This window comes from Melitaea cinxia, chromosome 9 (assembly GCF_905220565.1).
Source record: "Melitaea cinxia chromosome 9, ilMelCinx1.1, whole genome shotgun sequence".
NCBI classification, from domain to species: domain Eukaryota; kingdom Metazoa; phylum Arthropoda; class Insecta; order Lepidoptera; family Nymphalidae; genus Melitaea; species Melitaea cinxia.
In genome coordinates this window covers 3,450,761-3,466,007 of record NC_059402.1, presented here as the reverse complement: position 1 = coordinate 3,466,007, position 15,247 = coordinate 3,450,761, and the positions used below count along the sequence as shown (strand labels likewise).

The 15,247-nt window shown below is 32.5% G+C and overlaps 1 protein-coding gene and 1 long non-coding RNA gene across 2 annotated transcripts in view; one reads left to right on the top strand and one right to left on the bottom strand.

Annotated features, from left to right (window-relative positions):
* The window catches only part of LOC123656411 (membrane-bound alkaline phosphatase-like), a 31,627-nt gene extending 25,052 nt beyond the window's left edge, over positions 1 to 6,575 (top strand). The window contains exons 5-9 of the mRNA XM_045592100.1: positions 1,854 to 2,024; positions 2,918 to 3,083; positions 4,410 to 4,730; positions 5,309 to 5,536; positions 5,718 to 6,575. Of these exons, the coding sequence (XP_045448056.1) occupies positions 1,854 to 2,024; positions 2,918 to 3,083; positions 4,410 to 4,730; positions 5,309 to 5,536; positions 5,718 to 5,722 (891 nt within the window). The 3' untranslated portion in view covers positions 5,723 to 6,575. The remainder of the gene's footprint in view (positions 1 to 1,853; positions 2,025 to 2,917; positions 3,084 to 4,409; positions 4,731 to 5,308; positions 5,537 to 5,717) is intronic.
* A 2,583-nt stretch (positions 6,576 to 9,158) lies between these two features.
* LOC123656662 lies at positions 9,159 to 11,177 on the bottom strand. Its single transcript, XR_006743571.1, has 2 exons — positions 11,096 to 11,177; positions 9,159 to 9,327 (listed from the first exon to the last, which is right to left on the bottom strand). It is a non-coding gene; the product is annotated as an uncharacterized LOC123656662 (long non-coding RNA).
* Between the last annotated feature and the right edge of the window lie 4,070 nt (positions 11,178 to 15,247).

The window sequence follows — 15,247 nt, the reverse complement described above, 5'->3', positions numbered from 1 at the left end:
CCACCGTAACATTTTGAATGTAGATTATGTCTCTTTCAAAAACTCTAAAACACGAGTATTCTTATTAGAGTCATTAATCTTCAATAGAAAAACACATAAACTTAACACTTGTGTAAGTTAATTAGTAGGATTTATGACATACATTGTTTTTCAATAATCCATAAATATTACTGTATTCATTTTTTCACGATACGTTCCATGACTGAAGTACATATATTTCAATGTTATATTAATTCGTTTGTACTTATGTATATCGCAATTATTTTTTACCGAGAAACGGGATTTCTTCTCTTTTTTTTCTTTTGTAAAAAGTTATTTTAACGTACTTAACTTTAAACTTGACGCGCGTACAAATGTCTTCAAACATTTAGTAGTTACCCAAAAATATTTTTGTGTGGCTTCCGACGCTTAAAAAAACCCTAATTTTACCTAAATACTTCTCAAATTAAAACAGACAGCGTTTTTAACAATTTTTTATATGAATGGATAAATACTTGACTATGAGATCGTTTAGTTGATAACATAGCATTATTTTTTATTCGTACTACAACGAGTTATCAAGTGATACATGAGCTATCATTAGTGGAAATGAGATATACGATTATGTCATTAATTTTCATGTTCAACGGTAGAAGTTAATTTAACGGGCAGACTGACTACGCATTTTTATCCGTCAACCATAAAAATGTAAAATTTGAAGTTATACTTTTTTTTGCGCGTTAGAGAAAAATTATGTAAATTTTTAATATGCGCGTGCAAACTTCATAAAATAACCAACACCCTGAAGTTAGTTAGTCAACGAAGAAGAATTTAGCAACGTGAAGTTAGCTAGCCAATGAAGTATAACTACTTACGTGCGTACATAAGTACAATCACACTTTTTACCTTTGTTACTTCATAAATTTTTACTGGGTGTACTGAGTTAAGTAATATTTTTTATTCAAAAACTGGTGCTTGTCGTATGATTGAGATCGGACGAGTAATTTTTACACAAACTTACTGTTTTATCGACTGCCTACGTCGTATTACTTGTCTATGTAATTGAAGTTCGTTTAATTTGCGAGCAAAATCAATTATGTTTTACTTATATTTTATTTCACAATTATATGCAGCAATTTGCTTTTATACTATATTCATTATTGAGACGAGAACAAAGCTGTTATTAATATTTTAATCCTTATCATTAAAGAGATAATAATTTCCTCGTGTCTGTATGATAATAGTCTATTTAGGATCGAAAGTCAATGCAGGAAATAAACTGATTGGCATGTTATTAATTAATTTACTATCAAACGAGATTTAATGTAATGGGTCTAACTTGATATGTACCTACTCTTCAAAAACCACGATGTTGATTTAATTTTGCTGTATTAAGTCGTTGGGTTAGTGAAATATTATGGTATCGGAAATTAATTATGGTTAAAATTTTACACATTTTTTGGTTTTTACTCCTTAAAAAAGGATATACCTATTCGCCCATGGTATAAAAAAATATGGAGAGCGAAATCATTCGAACAGTAACACCTCCAATTAAGATTGACCGCTTTACGTCTCTGGCGAAAAAGAGATAAATACATTTTTAAATATTCCAGTAATAGTTCTTAAGAAGTAATTACTTAAGGAGAAACTATCCCGTTTATTATTTTAAAATAAATTTATTTCGAAACACGTACAAAAACAAACAAAAACGGAATTAAATTATGTACTATACTTGTGCTTTAAAAAATTTAAAAATTCAATGGATTACAAAAATAAAAAAATAAAATATTCACAACATCTTTTTGAATCAACTTATATGATAATATGAGAAAATTAATAAAATTTTATACATTTAATCATCATGTTGTTTTAAGGTTATTATGGGCGGTGGACGTCAAGAATTTATGCCAAACATCAGCAAGCCTTTCACCAACAACACTGGCAGACGTCTCGACGGCCTTGATCTCGTCGACCTTTGGCACGAAGACAAGATTAGCATGAACGCGACACATCAATACGTCGCTGACAGAAGTGAGCTGATGAAGGTATAACTGAAACATAAATCTAAGAAAACACTTTCACTGTTACTCCAGTTTAAACTGATTTTGTAAAGAGGAATCTAATATTATGAAAAAGAAAAATTGCATTTTAAAGTGTTTTTTTTTTTAAATAACATATCAAGAATTGACCGTTCCAGCAGGGTTCGAACCCGCGTCTCCGACTGACCGTGTCGGAGCTCTAGCCAATTAAGCTATGGAACGATGTACCCGCTAGAGCGAAATTTTTGATATGATGATTTTTATTTTCGGCTTAAGCGAACCGAAGTGTTTCTAACGAATAAACTCAAAAACTGTTGGACTGAATTCGAAAATCCTTTAACCATTAGAATGCTACGCTATCACTGTTAATCGTTTGGTTCACGCAGGCGAACTCGCAGCGGAAACCTATTTTACTTATATACTAACAAAAGGCAAAGGTTAGGCAAATCTATGAGAATGAAAATAATAAAAATACAGATCGATAACAAGATTTTGATATATTAATTTTTACCAGTAGCATTGTCAAGTCACTATTTGGCATATATATTGTAATATACCAATATTATACCTATCTATATCCTACTAGTTTTTTATTTTTAGTATTTGTAGGAGGAGGCCATCTTATATACACGTAAACGATTAAATAATTCAGTTAATTGCCAACCTTGTAATTTATAAATTGGCAATAAGAAATTTGTTATTAGTTAATGTTATATCGTCAACATTAATTAAAAAGTCGGTTAATTAGTGTACCTTTGACAAATGATAACAATAAAAATATTTCATAGGAAACGGTTATTTACTGTCTTCTTCTTGAATTTTAATGCAATTAAAATAATGAACCCAAAGAATTAAAGGTTTTCCGATTTTAAAAGAAAAAAAAAAATGAAATATTACAGGTATTCAATTCAGACGATCTCCCCGAATATCTTCTAGGACTCTTTCAAAGCGATCACATGGATTACCACTTAAAGGCAAACAATCAACCAACGCTGGAAGAAATGGTAGAAGTTGCCATTAAAATGCTGAGCAGGAATGAAAATGGGTACTTCTTGTTTGTGGAAGGTAGGTTGACTTAACGTTGCTTATGATTTTTTAACTTGGTCTTATAAAAATCATTATTGATAAAAATATACCTAGTTGTAGTTACATTATTGGCATGGACTGAAGAAAACGGTGATACCCAAAAAATGTAAGATTCGCCACGATCGTACATGTAGTATAAAATTTTATTTTTAGGGTTTTGATTGTATACCTGCGTTTCGAGCTTCTGTCTTCTGTCGTATTCTATCGTTTACGTAAATTCTGGGTAGTAAAATAGGGGTTTAGTTCTTTATACAATTTAAATAACCTAAAAATGGCTGAAGCGAACTTAAGACTTTATTTCGCACAAGTGTTCGTCAATGTTGTTCACACGACAGCTTTGCGGAGCGAGCAGTCTGGTAGTAGCACACAAAAGTCAATAATTGTGTTATACAAAGAGGCCATAAATTAGGCATTAGACTACTTAAGGACTACTTTATCACCTCTTTGTAAAGATGTTTACGCAAGCAAAGTCGTGGGTAACAGCTAGTTCAACAGTAAAATGTGTCATGTCCATGTAAATAAGTGAGATAAAATTATTGTAGGTATTCCGTTTACACTGTTTAGTGTTATGTTTTATAGCCTTGTTTTTTGATACATACAAGAATTTTTTGAGGTTTTAGTCACAACATTTCCCGTGCGGTTTTACGTTCGTTTCAAACATTATTAGATACTTTTACGCCATTATTGCTCCTTAAAAAATTAAGTTTGTATAAATTACCCTTAAACTTTTTATTTAATTATATAAAACTTTCTATTAATCAAAGTAGTATTAATAATAACGTTAGTCTTAGAATAAAAAGAATTGAAAGAAAAAATACTTCGTAAGATTTCAATGCTATGTCCTTTTTTACTGTCTTCGGTAAAAAAATATAAAATATATTTCGAAGCGGAAGTGAACAGGAAAATGACATACTTTTTTTCCTTGTAGATAACAATGAAAAAAAAAGTATCTCATATAATTTTACTATATACTATAACATTGAAAAAAACCGAGACCTAGTTACAGACTAAACTGGTCTTAATCGCAGGTTTTCAGTAATTACTACGACAAAAGAAAAAAGATAATTTTCGTTTAAAATTTTAACGTTATATTTAATCTTTTGCTATACAAACTTAAAAAGATAATTCGGCATTGTGTGCCTAACTTTTATTTCCATATTCAAATCCTTTCTTTTCGTTTTTCCTTCCTCACCATCAAAAACAATTATATTCCATTTAAAGGTAATAAGACATATGATATCTTTGCATTGCTGTGCCTACGTTGCATTTGGAATGATTGAACGAACACATATTTTTTTGTCATAGGTGGCAGAATAGACCACGCGCATCACGACAGTTTAGCACGTTTAGCACTAGATGAAACAGTTGAATATAGTAAAGCAGTTAAAAAGGCGAAAGAACTAACAAGCGAAGAGAATACACTTATCGTCGTGTCCTCAGACCACGCACACACAATGACTGTAGCTGGATATCCATCTAGAGGCAATGATATTCTAGGAGTAGTTGACACATCTACTGGTGATGATGGGAAACCTTACACAGCTATAAGCTACGCTAATGGAAAAGCAGCATCTTTTGATGAACATGGAAGAATTGACGTTACATTACACAGTCAATTTTCAAAAGGTAAGTTATACTATCTGAAACTGTAATATTTTAAAAACTAAAAAGCTGTATTTGCTAGGTACTGTCTCATCATCATTATCACTATCATTTCAGCCTAATACAGTTCACTGCTGGACATAGGCCTCCATAAGTTCGCGCCAAAAATGGCGTGAACTCATGTGTTTTGCCCATAGTCAGCACGCTGGGCAAGCGGGTTGTTCACCGCAGGGCTGGCTTTGTCGCACTAAAGACTCTGCTGCCCGTCTGCGGCCTGTGTATTTCAAACCCAGCTGTTGGATGGTTATCCCGCGATCGCGATCGGTCGGCTTTTTAAGTTCCAAGGTGGTAGTGGAACTTTGTTATCCCTCAGTCGCCTCTTACGACACCCACGGGAAGAGAGGGGGTGGCTATATTCTTTAATGCCGTAACCACACCGCGTAGGTGCTGTCTACTACAACAATAATGTACATTTAGAGATGACATTGTAGTATGAATCTTGGATTCGTGTTTCGTTGCAAAAAAATTCTAGTCTAAATCATATATTATCTTTAGTGTTAACTGTAACATTACTTGACAGTGTTATTTTTTTTTATTTACAGGTGATTTAGACTACTCATACCCAAGCTTAGTTCCTCTTGATTCGGAGACACACGGAGGAGAAGATGTCGCAGTATTCGCTAGTGGGCCTTGGCAGCATCTATTCACGTCCAGCTACGAACAATCTGTCATACCACACATGATGGCTTATGCCATGTGTCTAGATGATAATCCTCATGAAAACTGTAGGCCGAAAATTCAACGAGCGTTTTGGACATCTAACGGACTTAGTAATAAACCAAATAAGTATTATATAGTAATATTAAGTGCTGTGATATTATTAATTAGTGGAATATATTTTTAATTAGTACGATATTGGGCAGGATACTTAATTTATATATCTGGATCAGCTTTATGCCATGTCTTGTATTTAAAAATTTGACTATTTCCTTAGGGTCAACACTTTTGTAGGCTGAATGAGGATTGCGGAAAGCAGCCAGCACTGGATTGCGATAGGCTCAAGTGACAGAACACTTTTTAGACCGATCTGAGGAACCTATTTTAATTACTTTATTCTCAATCCGCTATGTAATTTATTCCTGATTTTATGTAATATGCTGTGTTGTCAACTATTTTTAAAATGATCTTTTTATTTGCATACCAATCTTTATTAGTTTTAGAACAAATGTGATATTTTTATTGCATTTAATTGCAAATATTTAAACGGATTTGTACAGAGGATTTTTAAATGTTGAAAATATAAATCTAGTTACTCTTAATAATAAATTTATAAATTAAAATATTAATTTTAATTATATTCATTAGCTATGTAAATATATTAAATATTATGTTGTATGAAGCGACATAATTATGTATGTCGGCGGTAAAGAAAGGTGTTACAAAATCTACATATTAGGTAAAAATCTAAATGCGTAAATTCGTATGCTTCTCTTCAGAAAAAGTCTTTAATGGCTTTAAAAAAAAATAGACAGGCCTTTGTAATATTTTGTTGTAAAATGTGAATAGACGAAATGAAAGTGATCTAAAAAAACAAATCAAAAAAGAAAACTAGGTTTTGAATCTGTTCTTATTATACTAGCTTTGTTAACAGACTAAGTAAGGCTTCCCCAAAGGAGTAAAAATATGTTCACTCTAACAAAGTATTTTTTTTTTTATAATGTTAAATGTATTTATTTCCTTTCTGTCAATAAAGTACAGAAAACGGCCATAAATAGTTAACGATATTAAAACTGAGATTTCGTGAACCATTTTGTTAATAGTATTATTGTTATATAATAATTTGAATAGAAATAAAGAATGAGTGAATTATCCACTTGTTTTAATTTTACTTGAGATAATAATAAAAAATATATCAGCGCCATCTATAGTGATAATGTTAAAGTTTGTTACGAGCACTAACCTTGTGCTAGTAATTTAATAAAACGCCGATAGGTGGCACTATAATGTTATTTTTTATCTATTAGAATGCTATGTCTAAGGCACAGTCTAATGTTTCCAGATAGTTAAATATGGGTCATGGGGACCTATTGGATAATGATACCTAGATGTGAAAAAAACAAAAAGATTCTTATGATGTATGCCTTTTCAGCGGTAGACAGAGCTTTTAGTCAGTCAAAAAGAAATAGGTACCTACTCTAATGCATCAGATATTGATAATATATGCGCCCTACGTTATTCAGAAAATTATTAATCAGTCGGTTTGCGTGGTGGGTGTGACCGTACGAAGGGATATAATTTTTTTTTCGAAGTTTTAAATTAATTTCCTCTGCATATTTGTCAGATATTTTGGTCAGTACGACGAGAACTTTAAGATGAAACGTCTGTATATAATAATAATCTAATGCGCTCGAGTTAATCTAACAGTCGATTTTTTTTTTAATAGCCTGACATGTTCGACAATAAAGGGCTCAAGTATGGATGAAGTACTTCACAAGATGCAAGGTTATCCCTATTCTGACGCGCTCGGCTCACTCTCAAACCCCTACCGATTATTTCATTGATGGCGTGATTTCCATTGTTAGGTTGATTTCATTTGATTGATTTCTTGTTTCAATCAATCAAAAATTCGTGAACGGATTTAAACACGCATACCCGGAAAAAATTATCAGATCTAAACAGGCAAATCTTTAGGTTTGATCAGATATGAAAAATGACCGCATCTGACCAGACCTGGCCAGGTATGAACAGATCTAATCAGACGTGAACAGGCATGAGTCTTCAGGTCTGATCAGATCAGAAGACTCATGCCATGATATATCTATGATGGATTTTCCCCACGTAAAAAAAGGGGTAAAATAAGTATATCTATGCATGCCGGTCTGTATTTCTTCAATTAAATTTTATGGCGAGCAATTGCAGTTTTAGGTATCTCGGGCATGTTGTAACAGATAATCTGTCCGATGACGCGGATCTGGAGCGGGAGCGCAGAGTACTGACGGTCCAAAATCAAAATCAAATTCAAAATCAAAAATAGCTTTATTCAAATAGGATCCAAGAGCACTTTCAAATCGTCACTCCACAAATCAAAACTTTAGAAATTAATTATTATTTTTGTAAAAGTGAAGCTACCACCGATTCGGAATGTAGATTCTGCAGAGAAGAATCGGCAAGAAACTCTGCAATTACTCTTTTGAAAATAATATATAAACTGTGTTTTAGAACAAAATTAGAAACATGTCCGAGGGAATAAGATAGCCCGTAAATTCGCTCGATGCTCAATTCCAGTAAAAAATACTTTATTTAAGGCATATTGTCTTTATTCAAGGCATGTTATCTTTTTATACGAGCAGCCTATGGGTGAGTTATACCCGTCGAAACGCAATTATCCTGCGTGTTCAATGTAACAACATCTTTAGGATGCTAATACGGCTGCCTCTATATTGCTCGGCATCGCCTATGTTTGCTGAAGCTTATACGGATTGCTATCAAACAGCAATTCGAAAAAATGTTGCCTCATTATTAATGGATTGAGAAAGAGCAGTAATGGCATCCTCAAGATGATTGCTGCACGCACAGACTGCCCGATCCAACATAGGTTGAAGTGCTTAGTAATAGCACAAGAGTGACTTATTGTTCTTTTATTTATTTGACATTGCATTGTATTCTTTGAATTCATTTTGAATGTATTAATAATTTTATTTTTTGTTTAGTTAAATATTTTATTTATTCGGTTGACATTGCTTATTATTAACATTACTACTCGTATATTAATGACATGAAAAAAAATTATGAATATTACATATAATAGGTATTTTGAGCGTTTTTTTTTTTTTGTTTTACAATGTATATATATATTTCAGTTTTTCTCTGTTTCTATATAAATTTTTTTATATACTTCTATTTGATTGTATGGAATTTGTCTGAAATAAATGTATTATTTTTATTATTATTAACGTGCTCTCCGAGGCATGGTATATCATCCGGACCACGGCAAGCATCTGTATGGCCAGTGCAAGATGCGGGCTTCTAAAAAACTTAATAAACTGCTATAAAATGTGAAAAAAAATGTTTCATTATAATGAGTGAAATTTGCGGAAACATTAGAAAATCACTACTTACGCCCGCGACTTCGTCCGCGTGGAATTTACCAAAAAATTATTGTTTAGTTCGCAGAGTTATAAAATAAATAAAATTCTAAAATAAAAGTAGCTTAAGTTACTTCTTACTCCAGCAGCTATTTGCCAGTGTAAGTCCCGTCGAAATCGATCTAGCTGTTTCAAAGATTAGCCGGAACAAACAGACAGACAAACAGACAGCCAGAGAGATAAAAATTGTAAAAATGTTATTTTGGTAGGTAGGGTAATGGCACCAGTGGTCAGCCTCATAACAACTTTTTGAAGTTTGGAAAGCTGGCATTTTTACGGGATTCGTCGGATAATGAAACGTAGTACATGATTAGATTAATTGTTTATTATAGTTTTTAAACAACATATGTCAAAAACAACCTTTCTCTTTACAATATATATATATAAATTCAAACAAAATATGGCACTTTTTGCCAGTGGTCAGCCTCTAAAATCCAGTAATCAGCCTTGATGAACCCAGTGTTCAGCCCTTATACCTATGAATAAGCATGAGATCAAAATGAGTATTATTTATATCAAAATCAACAATATTATTTATGTCTCTCTTATTTCTTACAGCTAAATTATCAGAACAAAAAAAATCTCACTTGACCGAAATATTATTGCAAGTAAACAATCACAGTACTTATTTGTGTTCTTATTTTCTAGAACTTAATCATAAAAACATCAATATTTATTTATAAGATAATCAACGACATTAGTATCTATGCATACTTATATACTATGTAAATATTTCTTTTAGGTTTAATACACATAACACGAAAGAGAAAAAGGTCACTAGCAAATCTACTAATAGTACCTAGTAAAATCTATTTTCAATCAAATAATCACAGCCATAATCTTCCTATTTTTATATGTCTCAACTCTCTTATATATCAACGAAGATATCTATCTTGTACTCATATCTATCTAATCATCTGAACTGTTACTTGTAATTAAGATATTCATTATTTCCCGGTACCCTATACACTTTGATTTTTTACCACACTTTTTTTTTTATTTTCTTTGGATAGGGTTTCGTCAGTAGGAACTGAATCACTACTATCTGATGAAATGAGGCGAAACAGACGAAAGATCTATTTTCCTTTTCCTTGTTCACTTTTGATTTACTTTACTAGTGCTCACGCTTACTTTTTGACTTCGTTTGGCTGCTATTTTTTCTGCTTGTTCTTTTTTTATCATTTCCCGTTTTAATTTTCTTTCTAAGATAGAGCAATCACTTTTCCAGTTTTGGCGCAAATCATAAAACTTGTTTCATCACCATTAAATATTCTCATAGGATCATCCAGTGTATCCAGAGCATCGTGTTTTTTTAAGAACTCTGTCAAGTCTTGAAACCACTTTCTTATATATTCTTCTGTTATTACTGCTCGTTCCTTAGAAATTTTTTCAGCTGTTCGTATAGATAAGGAAGGGTTTCTTCGAAAAAAGGATTTAAGCCATTTTTTTCCTGGTCTGTCATTTACGAAAGGATTAGGTCTTCTATCGGCCTTTACTATTGCTTGGACCGTATTTAATAAATTTTCTTTAAAGGAAACCCACATTTTGTTAATTTTGGAGACAAATCTACCAGTGCAGCTTCTTCTGCTTTATTTAAAATGGAATCTGGACCCATTTTTCTTGGGCCTTCTGGGACACGTAGATGGAGCCGATCTTGTAGTGTGCCTCCAAGAATTCCAAACGTTCTACTAGCCTCTCTTATCGGCATTCCGTTTCGTATGGCTTCGATGGTGGAAGAGAGCTTCTCTGGAGGATAAGTTTGTCTTGGCGGCATTTTGGGCGAAAAATATCTTCTCGATTACTGAAATACAAACTACCTAAATACATTTTATAACTGTTTGAGGTAAAACAATGTGAATGTAGTCTATCGGGGCTGAATACTGGATCAGCAACACCTAGTGGACAGCCGCGTAAAAATAAAATGTTTAATGCGGCTGACCACTGGGTTTTTTGTGGAATATGAAAGAACATGCCTTACTAAATTTGAAAAGTTTAATTTAACGGTTCTAATGACGCCTTTTCTCGCAATTTTAAAAATAATTCAAGAACCCAATGAACAGCCCCGGGGGGCCGACCATTGGATCTTTTATAAAAAAGTAGTACCCAATGGTCAGCCCCTACAATATTTACGTAAACCAGCGATATTTTTATTCAAATTTAATATAATTTAATACGTGAAGTTATACACAATGTCAAATTGCATAAAAGACTATCACATTTAATAATAAAACATGTTTTTCTTACGTTTTAAGAGAACACCACGCGAAGTAAAAAATATGGCGGACATGACACTACTGCTCTTTTCAACCGCCGTCACCTGTAAGAACGAGTTTAATTCTCCCCCCTGATCCCCTAACGCACCTATCGTGTGACATATTATTCAATGAGGAATCAAAGTTTCTATTTAGGTTCACGTGATTCGTTTATTCTAATTGTAGCAATATTTATGACCAATAAACGACGCAAAAGGCTGACCACTGGTTCCTGGCTGGCCACTGGTGCTGTTACCCTATATGAACCGCAAACAGACACTCCAATTTTCTTTATTTGTTAAGATAATATACATATATGCTTAATAACTTACTTAATAAAATATGCTTTTCAGCGTGACAACGTAATCCATACTTATAATTACGTTACGATAAATTAAAAAAATAGGTATATATTCGAAATTGTATGATAGGTATTTAAATACTAATATTAAAATATTTTTTTAAGACAAACCGTGCTTTTCAGCGCGGCAATTTTTTCGAAATTGTATGTTTGAAAGTACGCGTACTTTAGTGGGTATTAGGGTAAAATTTTAAAAAGCACTTATAGTTATGTTGGATAGGATTAGATTAAAACCATTGTATTTCTTCTATTAAGATCTTGGTTTGAATTTAGAGTTAAGGCAATTTAGTATTGTATCAACATAGCACCCGTGCGAAGCCGGGGCGGGTCGTGATAGAAATTTATATAATTTTTCCTTAATTACATACATGAATCATTATACCAAATCTAAACAGAGCTGATATATGGAGTTTTAATCCTATTCTAGGCTATATATCAGACGATCAGATTAGATATAGATCAGACGTGATCAGGCATGGACAGACATGATACCTGAGCGTATTTAATGCTTCAGACATAAACAGGTATGGAAAGACATGGACAGGAATGATCATGTCTAGTTTCGAGTCTGATCATACATGAACAGGCATGGTCAGGTTTGGTCATTTTTTCTCGGGTAGCTATGGTATAGTTTAAAATAGTAAAAAGGCTACTATTTAAGCCTCGAATGACGTTGCGGGCAATATCTTATATTATGTCTAATTAAAAGCTCCGTGGTAGCTCAATCACTGCACAATTAAAATATATATCCATTATATGATTTTATTGTCATTTATTTCCCACGCGTGATTATTTTGTAAACATTAAGTCATTCAACGTTTTGGTTAAGTATAGATCATAAGTTCAATTTTGTGTACTTGACCTAGGTCAATTATTTACTAAATTAACTAAAGACCGCAGAACAATTTTAAAAATTTGTGCTTCAAAGGACAAATTTCAATTTCTTTTTCTGATATATTTTGTAGAAGACAGTTTAAATCTACTTGTCTAAAGCGTCTTACTTTTTTTACTAAACAAAGGCAAGGAAGGGGCCTATGTTTAGTATCTCTGAGGTATTGAAATAGGTTTACGCTATAATCATAAAAATGGATCTATGGCTATACTAGCTGACTCCGCAAACGTTGTTTTGTCATATATGTTATTAACTCCCTTAATTCCACCCCCCTTATAACTCAGGCGTATAAAAAATAGATGTTGGCCGATGCTCAGACTACTCAGAAAATCAGTCCAGCCGTTTTGGAGGAGTATTGTAACTAACATTGTGACACGAGAATTTTATAAATAAGAATGTATTAAAATTAATGTAATGATATTCTCTTTAACTGATCACTACAAGTATTCATACATTACATACGTAACGCTCAATTTTAATTTTTTTTTTTGTTATTTTTTGAAGATATTCTTTTAGCGCTTTATGGAAAAACGATGAGAGAAAATTCTTACGATGCGCGCGCACACCGTCACAAAAAACCGACACCCTGGAGTTAGCTAGTCAACGAAGAAGGAGTTAGCAGTGTGAAGTTAGCTAGCCAATGAAGTATAACTTCTTACGTGCGTACATAAGTACACGCACACTTTCTTTTCTATTTATTATAGCAACAATTTGATATAAACTTAACTTGTAACGACAATATTTTCTATAACAGTAATATATGTTTCTTATTTTTTCATTTTATTTATTAAACTTTTTATTAAATTTATTTCGTTGTGCAATTTCTTCAATAAAAAATTATACTTATTACCAAAATCGGATGACTCTGTAAAAAGTTGAATGGCCATGTAAAAAGTTGAATTTGCGTAAAACAAATTCGGGTCAAATTTATCTTCAGCCCTTTTTGTCGGATACGTAAAAATATATAACTCCTGTAGCCTTTTGACCAAATCGTAAGTTTTTTGACAGGCTGGTGTAATAACATACGACATAAGAGGATGGTAGAGTTACTTACTACTAACGCTAGGGTTCATTTGTACAATGTACATGTACTTATATTTTGGTTTTACAACGATCTTAAAAAATAAAATATACTTACTAATTTATTCGAAAATCTTATACAAGTCGTCTTCACTTGACATTCGTTGGTTATTTAAAGCTCCTGGTAGTTTATGTACGCAAAGCGATGACATAATTAAAAGTTATTTTATCATATTATGTATAAAACGCTTGTATTAGCATAGCAGGACTCAGTAAACACGTTATTTCATACGATTTTACTTCTTTTTTTAAGTTTTTTCCGAAGAGACGAGACCAAATTAAGTATTTAAATTAATTTTAATTAATAAAAAATAAACAGACACATTTTGGATGAAGTAAACGTATAGTCTTTAGTATATAACTTTAATTTTTGTATTTTCCTGTCTCCTTATATGTCCTGATTTTAAAAGCTGAGTCATTTTTAAACGGTTTTATTTAGCTCACCCCGTTTGTTTTATTTTTTATTTATTATTTATTCTTGGGTCAAATTTAGTAATTCAAATTTCACCCTCTTCCTGTCAACCGATTAATCTGAAATTTTGTATACACTTTGGATTTTGGTGACAATACAATTATGTTTATTCATTATCATTATAAATTCAAGATGGCCGTCGCTACAAAATGGCGGATAATTTATGTTTTATTAATCCCATCAATATGGGTATCAAATGAAAGGGCTCAACAAGCAGAATACAATATACTATAAAAAATTGAAATCCAAGATGGCGGCCGCTACAAAATGGCGGATAATGTAGGTTTTATCAATCCCATCAATATGGGTATCAAATGAAAGGGCTCAACAAGCAGAATACAATATACTATAAAAAATTGAAATACAAGATGGCGGCCGCTACAAAATGGCGGATAACGTAGGTTTTATCAATCCCATCAATATGTGTATCAAATGAAAGGGCTCAACAAGCAGAATACAATATACTATGCAAAATTGAAATCTAAGCTGGCCGCCGCTACCAAATGTCTGATAACAATTTTTTATCAATCCCACCAATATGGGTATCAAATAAAAGGGTTTGACAAGAAGAATACAGTGCACTATACAACCTCAATATTTAAGATGGGCCTTGCAATAATGAAGCACTAAATGAATTAAACAGAATGCGAAATTAAATACTAAAAACTAGAAAATAAAAATAGGTAAAAAAACTTTTTAAGTTAAACGGTTTTATGTTAAACATACATTGCAATGTTTAAGATAAATGTACTAAAAACCAAAAAATAATAAAATAGATACAGTCGTGGGAATTATAAACATATGCGTAGACTAGACTAAAATAAAACCGTGGGGCACGTCAATTGTCTACAAATTATCGACTTAATGTGCGATAGAAGAATCGTTTAATTCGTCGTTAAAATAGGCAGTTGGCCCGCAGACGGTGAGGAAATTACTTACTATTTTCTTGCTCATGGAAATTCCAATAGTTATACACTCCATGTAAATAAAAGAGATGTTTCAACTAGTTTATCGTTGGACATTCACACTGCTGGCTGGCGAGGAATCGTTTCACTGCTCGTAGTTTGTCTTTAATCGACAAAACATATGATAAAAGTACTACTCGCTCACCACTATGAAACCCTAAAACTCGCTTATAATCGAGCTTGCTAGCTTGTTTCCACATTCTAGCCCTACTTATCACACGTCCATCTTTGTCGGTTGAACAACTGCCTAATTATAGTGTAACATTACAAAACAAACATTTTAATCAACGATTGTAGACAATTGACGTGCCCCACGGTTTTATTTTAGTCTAGTCTATGCATATGTTTATAATTCCCACGACTGTATCTATTTT